The sequence below is a fragment of the Acomys minous genome, assembly GCF_964271855.1.
Source record: "Acomys minous genome assembly, chromosome: 14".
In the NCBI taxonomy this organism is placed as follows: domain Eukaryota; kingdom Metazoa; phylum Chordata; class Mammalia; order Rodentia; family Muridae; genus Acomys; species Acomys minous.
In genome coordinates, this window is record NC_140496.1 from 111,318,156 (window position 1) to 111,332,217 (window position 14,062).

At 45.8% G+C, this 14,062-nt stretch overlaps 1 protein-coding gene across 4 annotated transcripts in view; it reads left to right on the forward strand.

Annotated features, from left to right (window-relative positions):
* The first annotated feature begins 736 nt into the window (after window positions 1–736).
* The window catches only part of ANKRD13C (ankyrin repeat domain 13C), a 55,838-nt gene continuing 42,512 nt past the window's right edge, over window positions 737–14,062 (forward strand). For 3 of the 4 annotated variants that reach the window (XM_084757058.1, XM_084757059.1, XM_084757060.1), the window contains exon 1: window positions 742–1,683. In XM_084757058.1, coding sequence (XP_084613184.1) covers window positions 1,248–1,683 — 436 coding nt within the window. In that variant the 5' untranslated portion in view covers window positions 742–1,247. Of the gene's footprint in view, window positions 1,684–14,062 lie in introns of all 4 variants that reach the window. The other variant, XM_084757061.1, reaches the window with a different exon arrangement.

Consider the following 14,062-nt stretch of genomic DNA (forward strand, 5'->3'; position numbering starts at 1 on the left):
ACACAGACCTTTAATTCTCACGCATTATCTTGACTATTCATTCTGTAAGTTTTATGGGTTTCCAAGGTTTGTTCTACACCATTCTATTCCTCACTTTACACACTTATTGGGAGACTCCAGCCATTTCTGGGTTGCTGTATAATTCCTGAGTCTGATCTAAACTCTGCTTTTTACTTCCTAAGAGTTTATGTCCAGTTTCCAAAATGTATGGTAATTAGCTCCCTATGGACAAACAGCAAAGGACCTTCCACTTGAACTCATTTTTAGAGTCTTACGCCTTTTCCAGACTCACTGCATCTCAGTTCATGCTTTCCTCATTTTCACCTGGATTACTGCCCACTTATTTAAAACATTTATTCCACTTCCTCAAGCAAGCATCCTCCACAAACATACTTTAACTCCGACGTTTGTCCCAAATACACTCAACTAACAAATATTTGTAAATCCTCCTCTCCTGGTGTTATGAGAAGCTTTTAAATTCCAAAGTCAGACTTTAAGTTCCTCCAAGATCACCTTTCAGATTCTCCAGCACTAAATTTACCTCTCTTTTCCTGTGTGACCTGGCCATCTTTCCTTCCCTACAGCCTTGCCAGTCAGGGGAAGGACCAGCGCGCGTAAGGGAACCAAACAGATTCTTAGCAAATGTTTACTAAATGATTATCCAGCGCAGCTCAGTGACGTCACATCCGGCGATCGGTGTTGTCGTCCCACGTCGCTCCGAGGGAGGTTCACAAACGGCGGGCTAAGGCGTCAAGCCAGAGCTTGCAACTTTCTTTGCCCTCCTCTGCGGGCCGAAGCCAAGAGCAGCAGCCGGGTCAGAGCTCTGGGTTTCCAGCCGCAGAGCCCGGCCCAGGCGGGGGGGAACCCTGTGCGAGAGGAGGGCGCGCGCCGCCGGGACAAAGAGACGCGGACACAGCGCGTCCCGCTCACGCCCCGCGGCGCTTCCTCCGGAGCTCTCGCGAGAGGAGCCGCGGGTAAGATGGCTGCGCCGGGTCTCTCCGTGTGAGGAGGCGGCTGCAGCGGCGGCGCCCGGTGTGGTCGTGCGCTCTCGAGCCGCGGCTTTCCTCGTCCGAGACGAGCGCCGCCGCCGCCGCCCCCGGGAGATGCGCGCGTCGCGGGCCCGCGTTCGCCCCGGGAGTTCATGCTGCGCGCGAGGCTCGCGGCCGCCGCTCTAATCTGCCGCCGCCGCCGCGCCGGCCCGGCCCACGGTGAGCCTCCCGGAGCCCGCCCTGCGCGCCGCGGCGGCGATGACCGGGGAGAAGATCCGCTCCCTGCGGAGGGACCACAAGCCCAGCAAAGAGGACGGGGACGTGCTGGAGCCCTGCGAGGAGGAGGCGACGGCCGCGCTCGGCGGCGCCTTCACCGGGGGCAGAAGCGGGGCGGGCGGCGGCAAGGGCGGCAAGGCCGGCCATAAGATCTTCAGCCACCACCACCACCACCACCGGCTGCAGCTGAAGGCGCCCGCCGCGCCCGGCCCCGGCGCCCCGGCCCCGCCGCAGCACAACGCGCTGCCCGCCGCCTGCCCGACCCCGGCCTGCCTGGGCGGCGACCCCGCGGCTGTGGTCGCAGACGGAGGCGGCTGCCCCTCGCTCTACCCGGTGCACGAGTGCGTCTTCAAGGGGGACGTGAGGAGACTGTCCTCGCTCATCCGCACGCACAACATCGGACAGAAGGATAATCACGGTGAGCTCCGCTGGCTCTGCCCGGTTTCCGTCCCCTCGGGGCCTCGGGGCTCCGGGCTTCCTCTGCGGGAAAGCCCCGAGCCTTTGAGCTGGGGGTCAGGGGTTCGGGTCTTGTGGTGCAGAAGGGATGTTTTCTTCTTGTCCTCCTGAGCATCTCGGGACAAGCTGGCCCTGTCTCCGCGGCCGACCGTCCGTATGCCAAACGACCTGGCCTTCTCACGTTCAGGCAGATCGCCTTGGTTTTAAGGAACTTTTTTTTTTTCTTTCCCTTCCTTGCTTCTTGGAGCTTTAACTTTGAACATGTATATTGCCCGTCTTCATCGCTCAGGTACGGAACCAGGGTTCACCGAAATTAGGTGTATTGTATTACCTGTCTCCGTGCTGTATTCTTATTTTTGCTGTTGTTTGTCGGCTTTCAGGAGACTTAAAACACAAGAGTTTTGAAAGCCATACAGAAATGTGGCGGCATCTGATTTCCCAGAGCAATTGAAGAGACTTCTTAGTAGCTGTTTGTTTCTGTTGCCTTTTCCACAGTAGGAACAGTGTCTCCTCCTGACTGAGACAATTTTCATAGTAAAGTTATAGCATTATGTTTGAGAAAACATAACTGATTGTGAACGGTATCTACTTTTGGCTTCATCCTGTCAGCTGATTGTTTTCCCCCTTCAAGCAACAAGGAGTTTTGAGATTTATTTGCATCTCTTTCCCCCTCGAGGTGCTGAGGATTGTACCTAAGGCCTTGTGAAATCATAAATTGTTGTAAATTGTTGAAACTAAGGAGAGTGGTAATACTGTTTACCAATGTTTTATTAATGGGCCACTTTAAACTTAAAATAGTTAGCAAGTATTGTTGGCAGATGTTTTTAACCTGACAGTTATACATTAGGTGTTGTTATTCATTATTATACATGAATATAAACTGCTCAAAATGCAGTACCACCTGTGAAATAAGCTCCCTGAATTTCATTGGTTTTGTAGGCTTCTTATTTAAAATTAGAACAAAAATAGAAAATTAAAAAGGGAATATTTTTTTTGGTACAGCTTTCTTACTGAACTTGTTTTTCTCAATTTATAATGCTATAGTTATAATGCCACCACTGTCATTTATCATAAACACCAAAAAAAGTACTGTGAAGCTGTCTCCATGTTTTCCTTTCTACTCTTATTTTATGCTGCTGTTGTAACAAGCACATTTGATAGTTGCTGAGAACTGTATTCTGACTTAAGTAATTGAGTTGTAGTTACAGTGTGTATTGGTTATTACACTGTTACTCAGAAATAGCTGGGTTTCATCTTTGCATTTAAAGCTTAGTTATAAGCCTTAAAGTCACTTTGAAAATGGCCAAAACATTCTCTCTGTGAGTTAGTGCTCTTCAGGAGTTGAGTGGGTAACCCGGAGGATTGTTGGCCTTTCGGGTCTGTAGTTAGCATTTTCTTAAACCTGAATTCTTTTCATAGTAATTAGAATTCTCTATGTCCTTAGACACCTGTCCTTTACCAACCAGAATTCTTTGGTTTTTCGAGGCAGAATTTTCTCTGTGTAGCCTTGGCTGTCCTAGACTTGCTTTGTAGACCAGGCTGGCCTTGAACTCACATGCCTCCCAAGTGCTGAAATTAAAGGAGTGCACCACCATGCCCAGCTCCAAAATTCACTTTTTAAATGAAATGTTTCATTTTGTTTGTCTCCTTTCATATCACTTAGGGCGAGTGCAGCCTTCCACTCCTGCCTTGCCCCCGCTCCTCCTGGCTTATTCTCGCAAGGTAGAGGCACTGCTGCTGGGCTCTCCTGCACAGTGTTCCTGTGAAATTATTATTTAAAAAAATAATTTTTTAAACTGCATTTATATCTGTGCCTGTATGTGGAGATCCAAGGACAACTTGTTAGAATTCTGTCTCTCCTTCATTGTGTAGGTCCCCAGGATTGAGCTCGGGTTGTCAGGCTTGAGAGTGAGTGAGTGCCTGTTCACACAGGGCCATCTTGTCTGCTCCCTGCCCCATGCCTATGGTGTCACTTTTTACTCTGGGATCTTTTCCCCCACAGCCTAACTTGTTTGCTTGTTTGTTTTTCAAGACAGGGATTCTCTGTTTTAGCCCTGGCTATCCTGGACTCACCTCGTAGACCAGGCTGGCCTCCAGGTCCACCACCTGCCTCTGCTTCCTAAGTGCTGGGATTAAAGGCGTGTGCTGCCACCACCCAGCTCAGCCTAGCTAATTTTAAAAATTAATTTATTACTAGGCCCTCCTTCCCTCTTCCTCGTCCCCTATCCTCAGAAAAGGGGAGCCCCTAGCCCATCCACCCAGCTTATCAAGTTGCATCAGCACAAAGCACATCCTCTTCCCCTGCGGCCTGGGAAGGGGGGAAGTGATTAAAAAGCAGGCAACAGGTTCCGTGTCAGAGACAGCCCCACTCCCCTTACTAGGGGACCCCCATGAAGCCTGAGCTGCCCGTAGGCCACATCCATGTGGGAGGCGTAGGTCTAGTCTGTGTGTGGTCCTTGGTTGGTGCTTCAGTCTCCACAAGCCCCTCTGGGCCCTGGTTAGTTGGCTCTGTTGGCCTTGTGCTCCTATCACACCCAGGTCCTTTTCTCCCCCCCCCCCCCCCATTTTTCCACAGGTCTCCCTATGCTTTCCCCGGTGTTTGGCTGTGAGTCTCAGCATGTGTTTGAACAGCTACTGGGTGGCACCTCTCAGAGGACAACTCTGACAGGTTCCTATCTGCCATTAGCCTAACTGTTAATTTTTTTAAAAGATTTATTTTTATTTTATGTGCCTGTCTTGTTCCCGTAACTCTGGGATTTCAAGCATGTGCCAGCACACAAACTTTCTTGAGGACTCAAACTCAGGTCCTCATGCTTTTGGCAGGCACTTTACCAACGGAGTCGACATTGTCAGAGACTTAAAAGGCTCTTACTAAATTTCTGTCAGAAAAGAGTCCGGAGAGGCTCGGAACTTCGCAAAGGTTCCGTGTACAGTAGAAACCCTGAGGCTACAAGTAGAACGAGTGGCAGAGCAGTGGTGAGGCCACTTTAATCCCAGCACTCAGAGCAGTGGTGGGGCCGCTTTAATCCCAGCACTCAGAGCAGTGGTGGGGCCGCTTTAATCCCAGCACTCAGAGCAGTGGTGGGGCCACTTTAATCCCAGCACTCAGAGCAGTGGTGGGGCCACTTTAATCCCAGCACTCAGAGCAGTGGTGGGGCCACTTTAATCCCAGCACTCAGAGCAGTGGTGGGGCCACTTTAATCCCAGCACTCAGAGCAGTGGTGGGGCCGCTTTAATCCCAGCACTCAGAGCAGTGGTGGGGCCGCTTTAATCCCAGCACTCAGAGCAGTGGTGGGGCCGCTTTAATCCCAGCACTCAGAGCAGTGGTGGGGCCGCTTTAATCCCAGCACTCAGAGCAGTGGTGGGGCCACTTTAATCCCAGCACTCAGAGCAGTGGTGGGGCCACTTTAATCCCAGCACTCAGAGCAGTGGTGGGGCCACTTTAATCCCAGCACTCAGAGTAGTGGTGGGGCCACTTTAATCCCAGCACTCAGAGCAGTGGTGGGAACGCTTTAATCCCAGCACTCAGCAGTGGTGGGGCCACTTTAATCCCAGCACTCAGCAGTGGTGGGGCCACTTTAATCCCAGCACTCAGAGCAGTGGTGGGGCCACTTTAATCCCAGCACTCAGGCTGAGAGGCTGGAGGGTCTCTGAGTTTGAGGCCAGCCTGGTCTGCAGAGTGAGTTCCAGGGCAGAGACGGCTACACAGAGAAAACCCTGTCATTAAAAATCAAAACCAGAAAGAAAGATAAAGAAATGGAAGTAATGGCCGTGGCTAGAACCCTGAGCTCCTGCAGCCTCTGCCTGCATGGCTGCTGGTCGCAGCCCGCGGTGTTGCAGGAAAGGCAGCTCTGTGTTTGCTTTGTTCGCAGTAGAGCCTTTAATGTATATTTCTCACCTAGTATTTTATAAGAGATTTGTAGCCCTACTTTTTCCCCCCCTTCTCTCTCAGTTTTTAGGAGCATTGTACTCTTTTCATAGGAGCCTGGTGGAAAGATTTCGGAACTAAATTTCAGTTTTTGCATGCTTTTAAATTTCTTTGTGGAATGGCACAGATAAATACACTGGATCATTCATCCACATGATGAATCCTTGCAGGAGCTGTGATGTGCCCTTTAATTTTCAGGCTACAGAAATGCTATCTTCTTGTTCTGTGAAATGTTTCAGAGCATTTCCTAGATGTTCCTAAAACATAGTAAATACTGTCAGTGTTTTAAGTAAGTAAATGAAAAACAGGTCTTTCTGCCTATGGAATTCTAGTCTGTTCATCTTCCTTGTGAGGATGGCACCCTGTCCTGATCTTTGCTGGAACTGCTCAGGTAGGGATGGCCTCGAACAGACGCTCTACAGCAGCACTGCCTCATAGTCCGAGACCAGAACAGGGCTGGGAAAGTGACAGCAAGGTTCAGAGCACTTACTGTTCTTCCAAAGGACCGAGTCCACTCACAGCCACCTGCAGCTTCTGTTGCTAGGAGATCCACCTAGCCCCAGGCACTTGCCATATGACATACACACACAAATACATTCATAAATAAAATTTAAAATCAAATGTATTTTTGAAAAGACCTAAAGGCTAAGAAGAAGATTTATATATTTATTTACTTACTAGAGATAGGGTCCTTGGCTGTCCTGGAACTCAGTATGTTGACCAGGCTGGCCTTGAACTGAAATAGACCTACCTGCCTCTGCCTCCCAAGTGCTGGCATTAAAGGCATGTGTCATTACACCTGGCTATTTTTATTACTCTTAATTATATATAGGGGTGTGTGTGTGTGTGTGTGTGTGTGTGCGCGCGCATGCATGCATGCATGTCTTGTCTGTCTGTGTGGGTATATGCGTGTGAGTGTAGGTGCCTATAGAAGCCACAGGTATCACTTCCCTGGAGCTTGACCTGCATTTGCTTGTAAATAGCCTGGTGTCGGTGCTGGGAACCAAACTTAAGTTGTCTGGAAGAGCAGCAAGTGCTCTTAACCCTGAACCATCTCTCTAGCCCCAGGTAAAAACTTCTTAATACTGTGCTTTTGAAAAATAAGTGATCTGCTGTTTTACTGCCTTATCCCTTCCTGTACTTATCTGTCTGCTTACCTGCCACCTACCCAACCAGTTTTTGAGACAGATGTCATTGTGTGTGCGTGTAGTCTGAGCTGTATCCCTCTGCTTCCTAAACCCAGTTTGCAGTTACTTTTCAAACAAAGGGCTTGGGTTTTGAGACTGGGTTTCTCTGTGTACCAGCCCTGGCTGTCCTGGACTCACTTTGTAGAGCAGGCTGGCCTCTGCTGGGATTAAAGGCGTTTTCCACCACGCCTGGCTAATGTATTTTTATTTCGCTGAGATCTTTCCCCTTGTTTTATGTGGAGAAGCTGCTAACTTGTAGACTCGTCACTACTTAGGCTTATTGTTCATTAGTTTCTTCAGTTTGGACTGATCTTTGGTAAATTTTTTGTTATATATGTTATGGTCAGTATGCTAAATAATTGTACCTTAGGTATTATTCAATAGCAGTTTTGGGAGAATAAGAAAAAATTACTAATTTTATATCTTTATTTTTATTATATCTTCAAATACTTTTTTTCTTTTTCCCAAGAAAGGCTTGCCTAGAACTGTCTTGGTAGCCCAGGCTCGTCTGGAACTCCTTAGATCCACCTGCCTCTGCCACCCCAATGCTGGGATCAAATGCCTATGCCACCACTGCCTGGCCAAATAAATTATTTTTCCCCTTAAATATTAAGGCACAAAGAGATGCCTCAGTGGTTAGGATGCCTCAGTGGTTAGGAGCACTTGATGTTTTCACAAAGGACTGAAGTTTAGTTCCCAGCATCCATGTTGGGCAGCTCATAGCTGCCTGCAACTTGGCTGCAGGGAACCTGACACCCTTTTTTGGCTTCTGTGAGCACACCTGCCTTTATGGGGACACACACACACACACACACACACACACACACACACACACACAGTGAACATTTAAGAAAAGGATGGAGTGTAGCCTTTTACATTGAGTGTCAAGATTTTTCTGAGTCATATTTGCCCTGGGTAGTTGGGACAGTTGGTATTTATAGTGGTGATTTTCCTATTCAATACTTCAGAATTGAGAATGGTAGAATTAGGCTAAGACTTGGTTTGGATCACAGTTCCTTCCTGATAAACACATAGTTTTGTTTTTTCCTAAGTTAAACATCCTTACGTTAATCAGGTCTTCCTGACTGTCGCAAGCTTGAGGTGACTGAGAGTCAGGAGGTTGCTGGATGTAGGAAGTGCTCACACCAGCCTTTCGTAGTTGGTCTGAGAAGTTACTGGTGTATTTGGAGATTTGTGATTTCTGCCTTTGATTCTGTTGGCTGGTGTGTCACAAGCTTTCTTCTGTGGGTGGTTCTGCTTTGTTCTTGAGGTTTAGGTAGATTTTTGAGAATTTAATTTGATGATGTTTTAATACTGCCTGTCATTACAGTAGAGGGCAAGATTATTTGACTCCTGGATTTGCTAGAGTTTCGGCTGCACGTATCTGTGGCAGTTAGTGCAGGCTCTACAGCATTGTGCTGAGTCTAGAAAACCCCGGATCATGTCCTTATGTGAATCTTTTGATTGGTTTTCAAGGAAAGTTCAGAGGAAACGACCTTGTTCTAGAGTGTGAGTATTTTTGAGAGTTAACATAGATTAGAGACTGCTCTCTTGGTTCTTAATAGTTTCCAGGTTTTTTGGTTTTTGTTTTGCTTTTGTTTTTGTAATTAGTTGGCTTATTCATTCAACAGATAAACACAAAGCTTCTAGTAAGTGGTAGTGTTTTTGATGCTGGAGCTGCAGAGGCGAACAGAGGAGCACAAGTCCTGTTCTTGTGGGACGCATGCTGGTGGCAGAGCCAGGCAGTGGACAGACCAGGGAATGTGTGTGGTGACTGTTAATGAGTCACACTGCGTGAGGGGTGGGCACTAATGAGTCAAGCAGGACGGAGTCTAGAGTAGCGTTTCAAGCAAAACACAGTAAATGCAAAGTTGCTGCCATCATGGGCTGGAAGAGCACTGTGTGATAAAGTGGGCAGGGAATGGAACTGTGCCTGGGGTTCAGAGACCTGAGATGCAGCCGCGCTGTAAGTGTGCGTAGGTCTGTAGGGCTGGCTCTGCTTACAGTAGTAACGTGGAGCACAGGTTTTCAGCAGAGGTCCGCCTGTGGTTGCAAAGCTCAGTCTATGTTCCAGGATGCAGGCGCCTGCAGACAAGTTTGTGGAATAGCCGTTACTGAAAGCGAGGGGCAGAGTGGGCACGGGGTACTCTGTGAGTTTACTCAGGAGTAGCATTTTTGAGAGGGAGTCTCTTCTCCCTTGTCTGGGTGGGTCTTGGATGTATTCATATTGGAGCTGTATTGCATCTGGTATGTGTAATTTTTTGCTTTGCACTATAATTAGGGTTTATCAAAACTGTCTCATAATGCAAGTTACTGCTTGCCTTCTGTGTGCTGGCATGTTCACGGAGCACTGAAACCCTGATGAACGCTTGCTTGACTTTGGGGTGTTCTTAATGCCACATGGGCGCTATGTACAAAGCTCTTCTGTAGGAAATAAGGGAAAACATTTCTGAAGCTGGCTATAGCCGAACTACATACCCTTTCCCCACAGCACGTTTTTTTGTGGAGGGGTGCCTGTACACAAATGAGACATTTGGCAAATTTTTCTCTGGAAAGTGAATAAAGCAAGCTTGATCCCATAAGGCACAAAACTGTATTTGCTGGCAATTAAAAGAAAAAGGTTTGCAATCAAAGGTGGCACAGGCCTTTAAGCCCAGCACTTGAGAGGCAGAGGCAGGCTGGTATGCAAAATGAGTCCAGGACAGCTGAGACTATCATAGAGAAACCCTGTCTTGAAAAAGTAAAAGCAAACCAAACAAACCAAAAAACAAAAACCAAAAAGACCCTTTCTCCAACAACAACAACAACAAAAAAGCAACCAACCAAACAACAACAAAAAAATAGTAACACTAAGCTTTAGTTGGCTGTGGCCCATACCTTTAATCCTAACACTCTGGAAGCAGAGGCAGGCAGATAATCTTGAGTCAGGGGCAGCCAGAGTAATTTCCAGGACAGGCAGGCCTGAGAGACCCTGTCTCTAAAAGAAAAGGCAAGCTAGAATTTTGAAAACATTTTAATTTGGCCATTTTAAACTGTCTATTGGAATGTGTCAGTATTTCGGTGGCCATGAAACTTTTTTAGATAGTATTTTCCATGATAATATGTCTCAGGTTTGGAGTGTGGCCAAGAGGTAGAATATTGGGCTTGTGTGCATGAGGCCCTGAGTTTGGTCCTTTGCAGCGTGCGTGGGTGTACACGCACACGCACACGCGCACACACACACACACACACACAGAGAGAGAGAGAGAGAGAGAGAGAGAGAGAGAGAGAGAAGTTCTAGCCACAGTACAAGAGAAACCAGTGCATTTGGAATTGAGATAGAATTTGGATTCCTCACTGCAAATGCCTTTAAGAAGTCACTGCTCTGTGAGTTTGAGTGTCAGTTCCCTCACCTATTTGAGAGGCTCTGGAAACTTTCCCTTGACAACAGTGGACCCTTGTTAAACAGATGTTGGTCTTATACTGCAAAACCACTTTCAATTCTGATTGTTGTAATTAAATCCAGCCTTTACTCAGGGTAGGTAAAAATGTTTTATTTCTAACTAAATCCAGAAACAGGTCTCAAAATATGGTCTATTCACTATGTCTTACACTATAGATATAGATATATATTTTTTCATTAAAAATATTATAGCCCAGGCTGGCCTCTGAACTTCTGATCCTCGTGCCTCCGCTTCCTTTAGCAAATCCTACTGGCCTGCACCACCACGAGGAGCATCAGAGAACCTCCTTGTGGAGATGCCTCAAATGTGGCAAGCCAGCCACTGGGAAATGCCCTTGTTTCTGCCATATACAGAGTTCTGCCTAAAAATGGGCAAGCTTTGATGCAGGCAGAGTCGACGGCCAGACTGCCAAGACAGGGAAAGTAAGTCCTCAATAGTTCCTGCCTCACAAATATGTCTGTCAGTTATACTGGGCTAGAAGGCTGAAGATGATGCTCCAATGTTACAGAGAGTTTTGGGTGACTGTTCAGGCAGCAAACTGTCTCTGTCATCTTCTCATTGGGGAAGCTGCTAACCTGCACCCCCTGTATACTCAGGTAATTAACTTTATTTCTTCTCAAGTCTCTGATGGGGTTGAAGACCAAACAGTTTAGTTTTACAATTAAGCCTAGTTGTTGAGGGAATAAGATGTTTTTAGGTCTAGGTAGATGTTTTAAATTGATAATGATGAGATATGGTAGATAATTGATTTACATTCAGACTTTTAGACACACCAAGGTAGGAAAGATGTTTTCTTCAAGGCTGCCAAATACAAATAGCCAAAATAGGGGGAGGTAATCCCCCTCAGGAACAGTCAAAGGGGAGGGGAATAAGGGGAAAATGGGAGGGAGGGAAGAATGGGAGGATACAAGGGATGGGATAACCATTGAGATGTAACAAGAATAAATTAATAAAGGAAAAAGAAATAAAAAAACAAATAGCCAAAATACTATAAATGTAACATTTATATAATTCCTGGTTGTTTGGTGGTTCTTCTTGCTGTAGGACGTTTATTGTATATATGTGTAATAATATAAATGTATATGTAAAAATTAATTAAAAATTATAAAAATTATTATAATTTATCACATTACATCCAGATTGATATCCCTTTGCTCTTATCTACCTGTTCCCACCTCCCTTCCTCTTCTGCCCTATTCCCCTCCGCTAGAACTCTGATGAGGGGGGGAGGGAAAGAGAGAGTGTGAGTGTGTGTGTGTGTGTGTGTGTGTGTGTGTGTGTGTGTGTGTATCCCTCCATCATTCCCCACTGTCTGACCACAGCCTATCAGGTCTCATCAGGATAACCTGCATCCCCCTTTCTCTGTGTGCCCCTCCCCTACAAGGTGAAGTGATAAAATCATGGGCATCCCCTGCCAACCTTGGGCAATGGGCCGTCCATTAGCTATATCTGAACAGGAGATCTAGGTTTCTCTGCATGCATTGTGCTTGGTTGGTGCATCAGTTGGTGCAGGGAGAGGGAGTAGGGTCCAGATCCACCAGCCTTGATGGTCTCCCTGTGGCGCTCCTGGCTCCGCCAGTCCTTCTATCCTCTTCCCCCCTTCCATGCAACTCTCAGAGCCCCACCCAGAGCCTGGCTGCAAGTCCCTGAATCTGTCCCGATCCCCCCCTGGGTAGAGTGTCTCAGAGGACATCTGTGTTGTCCTAATATCCACTTATAAGTGAGCACTTACAAGTGCATGTCTTTCTGGGTCTGGGTTACCTCACTCAGGATGATCTTTTTTAGTTCTATCCATTTGCCTGCAAATGTCAAGATTTCCTTGTTTTTAATAGCTGAGTAGCATTCCATTGTGTAAATGTACCACAGTTTCTTTACCCATTCTTCGGTTGAGGGGCATCTAGTTGTTTCCAGTTTCTGGCTATAAAGTTGCTATAAATATATTTATATTTTATATAAATATATATATAATATATAATATATAGAAATACAAATAAATATATAAATAAATATAAATATAAATATATATAAATAAAGTTGCTATAAAGATATTTGAGTAAATGTCCTTTTTGTATGGTAGAGCATTTTTTGCATATAGATGCCCAGGAGTAGTATAAGTGGGTCTTGAGGTAAAGCTATCCCTAGGTTTCTGAGAAAGCGCCAGATTGATTTCCAAAGTGGTTGTACAAGTCTGCACTCCCACCAGTAATGGAGGAGTGTTCCCATTTTGCCACATTCTTACCAGCATGTGCTTGGATTTTTTTGATCTTAGCCATTCGGATAGGTGTGAGATGGAATCTGAGAGCCGTTTTGATTTGATGTGCACTTCCCTGGTGACTAAGGATGCTGAGCATTTCTTTAGGTGTTTTTCAGCCATTCTATGTTCCTCTGTTGAGAATTCTCTGCTTAGCTCTGTTCCCTCCCCGCTTTTTTAAAAAAGTTTTTTACAGACAGGGTTTCTCTATGATGTCTTGGCTGTCCTGGATTCGATTTGTAGACCAGGCTGGCTTTGAACTCACAGTGGTCCACCTGCCTCTGCCTCCCAAGCGCTGGGATTATAGGCCTGTGCCCACCATGGCCAGCTTCTGTGCCCCATATTTTTAATTGCATTATTTGGTTTGGTGGTGTTTAGTTTCTTGAGTGCTTTATATATTTTGAATATTAGCCCTTTGTTGGATGTTGGGTTGGTGAAGATTTGTTGACAGTGTCCTTTGCCTTACAGAAGCTTTTCAGTTTCATGAAGTCCCGTTTATTAATTGTTGATCTTAGAGCCTGAGCTATTGCTGTTCTGTTCAGGAAGTTGTCTCCTGTGCCAACAAGTTCAAGACTCTTCAATCAGTATCTCTCCTGTATGCAAGTGACACACAGGCGGAGAAAGAAATTAGGGAAACTATACCCTTCATAACAGCCACAAATAAAATAAAGTATCTTGGTATAACTAACCAAGCAGTGAAAGACTTGTATGAAAAAAACTTCAAGTCTCTGAAGAAAGAAATTGAAGAAAATATCGAAAGACGGAAAGATCTCTGATCGTGAGGATCAACATAGTAAAAATGGCCATCCTACCAAAGCAGTGTACAGATTCAACACAATTCCTATGAAAATACCTACACAATTCTTTACAGACCTTGAAAGATCAATTATCAACTTCATATGGAAGAACAAAACACCCAGAATAGCTAAAGCAGTTTTGTACAATAAAAGATCTTCTGGAGGAATCTCCCATTCCTGATCTCAGGCTGTACTATAGAGCAACAGTAATGAAAACAGCGTGGTACTGGCATAGAAATAGGCTGGTCGATCAATGGAATCCACTTGAAGATCCAGAATAAACCCACACGCCTACAGACACTTGGTTTTTGACAAAGAAGCCAAAACCATACAATGGAGAAAAAGACAGCATCTTCAACAAATGGTGCTGGTCTAACTAATGTCAAAATACAAATAGATCCATATTTATCACCCTCCACAAAACTAAAGTCCAAGTGAATTAAAGACCTCAGTATAAATCCAGGCACACTAAATCTGTTAGAGATTTATATTTTTAATTAAAATTAGTTTGACAGCCGGGCAGAGGTGGCACATCCCTTTAATCCCAGCACTTGGGAGGCAGAGGCAGGTGGATTGTTGTGAGTTCGAGGCCAGCCTGGTCTACAAAGTGAGTCTAGGACAGCCAGGTTTATTATACAGAGAAAAAAAATTAGTTTGGACATCCACTGACATAGTATTTTTACATAATTATAGTGTAAATTACTATAATTTGATACATGCGTGTATTGTGGAGTG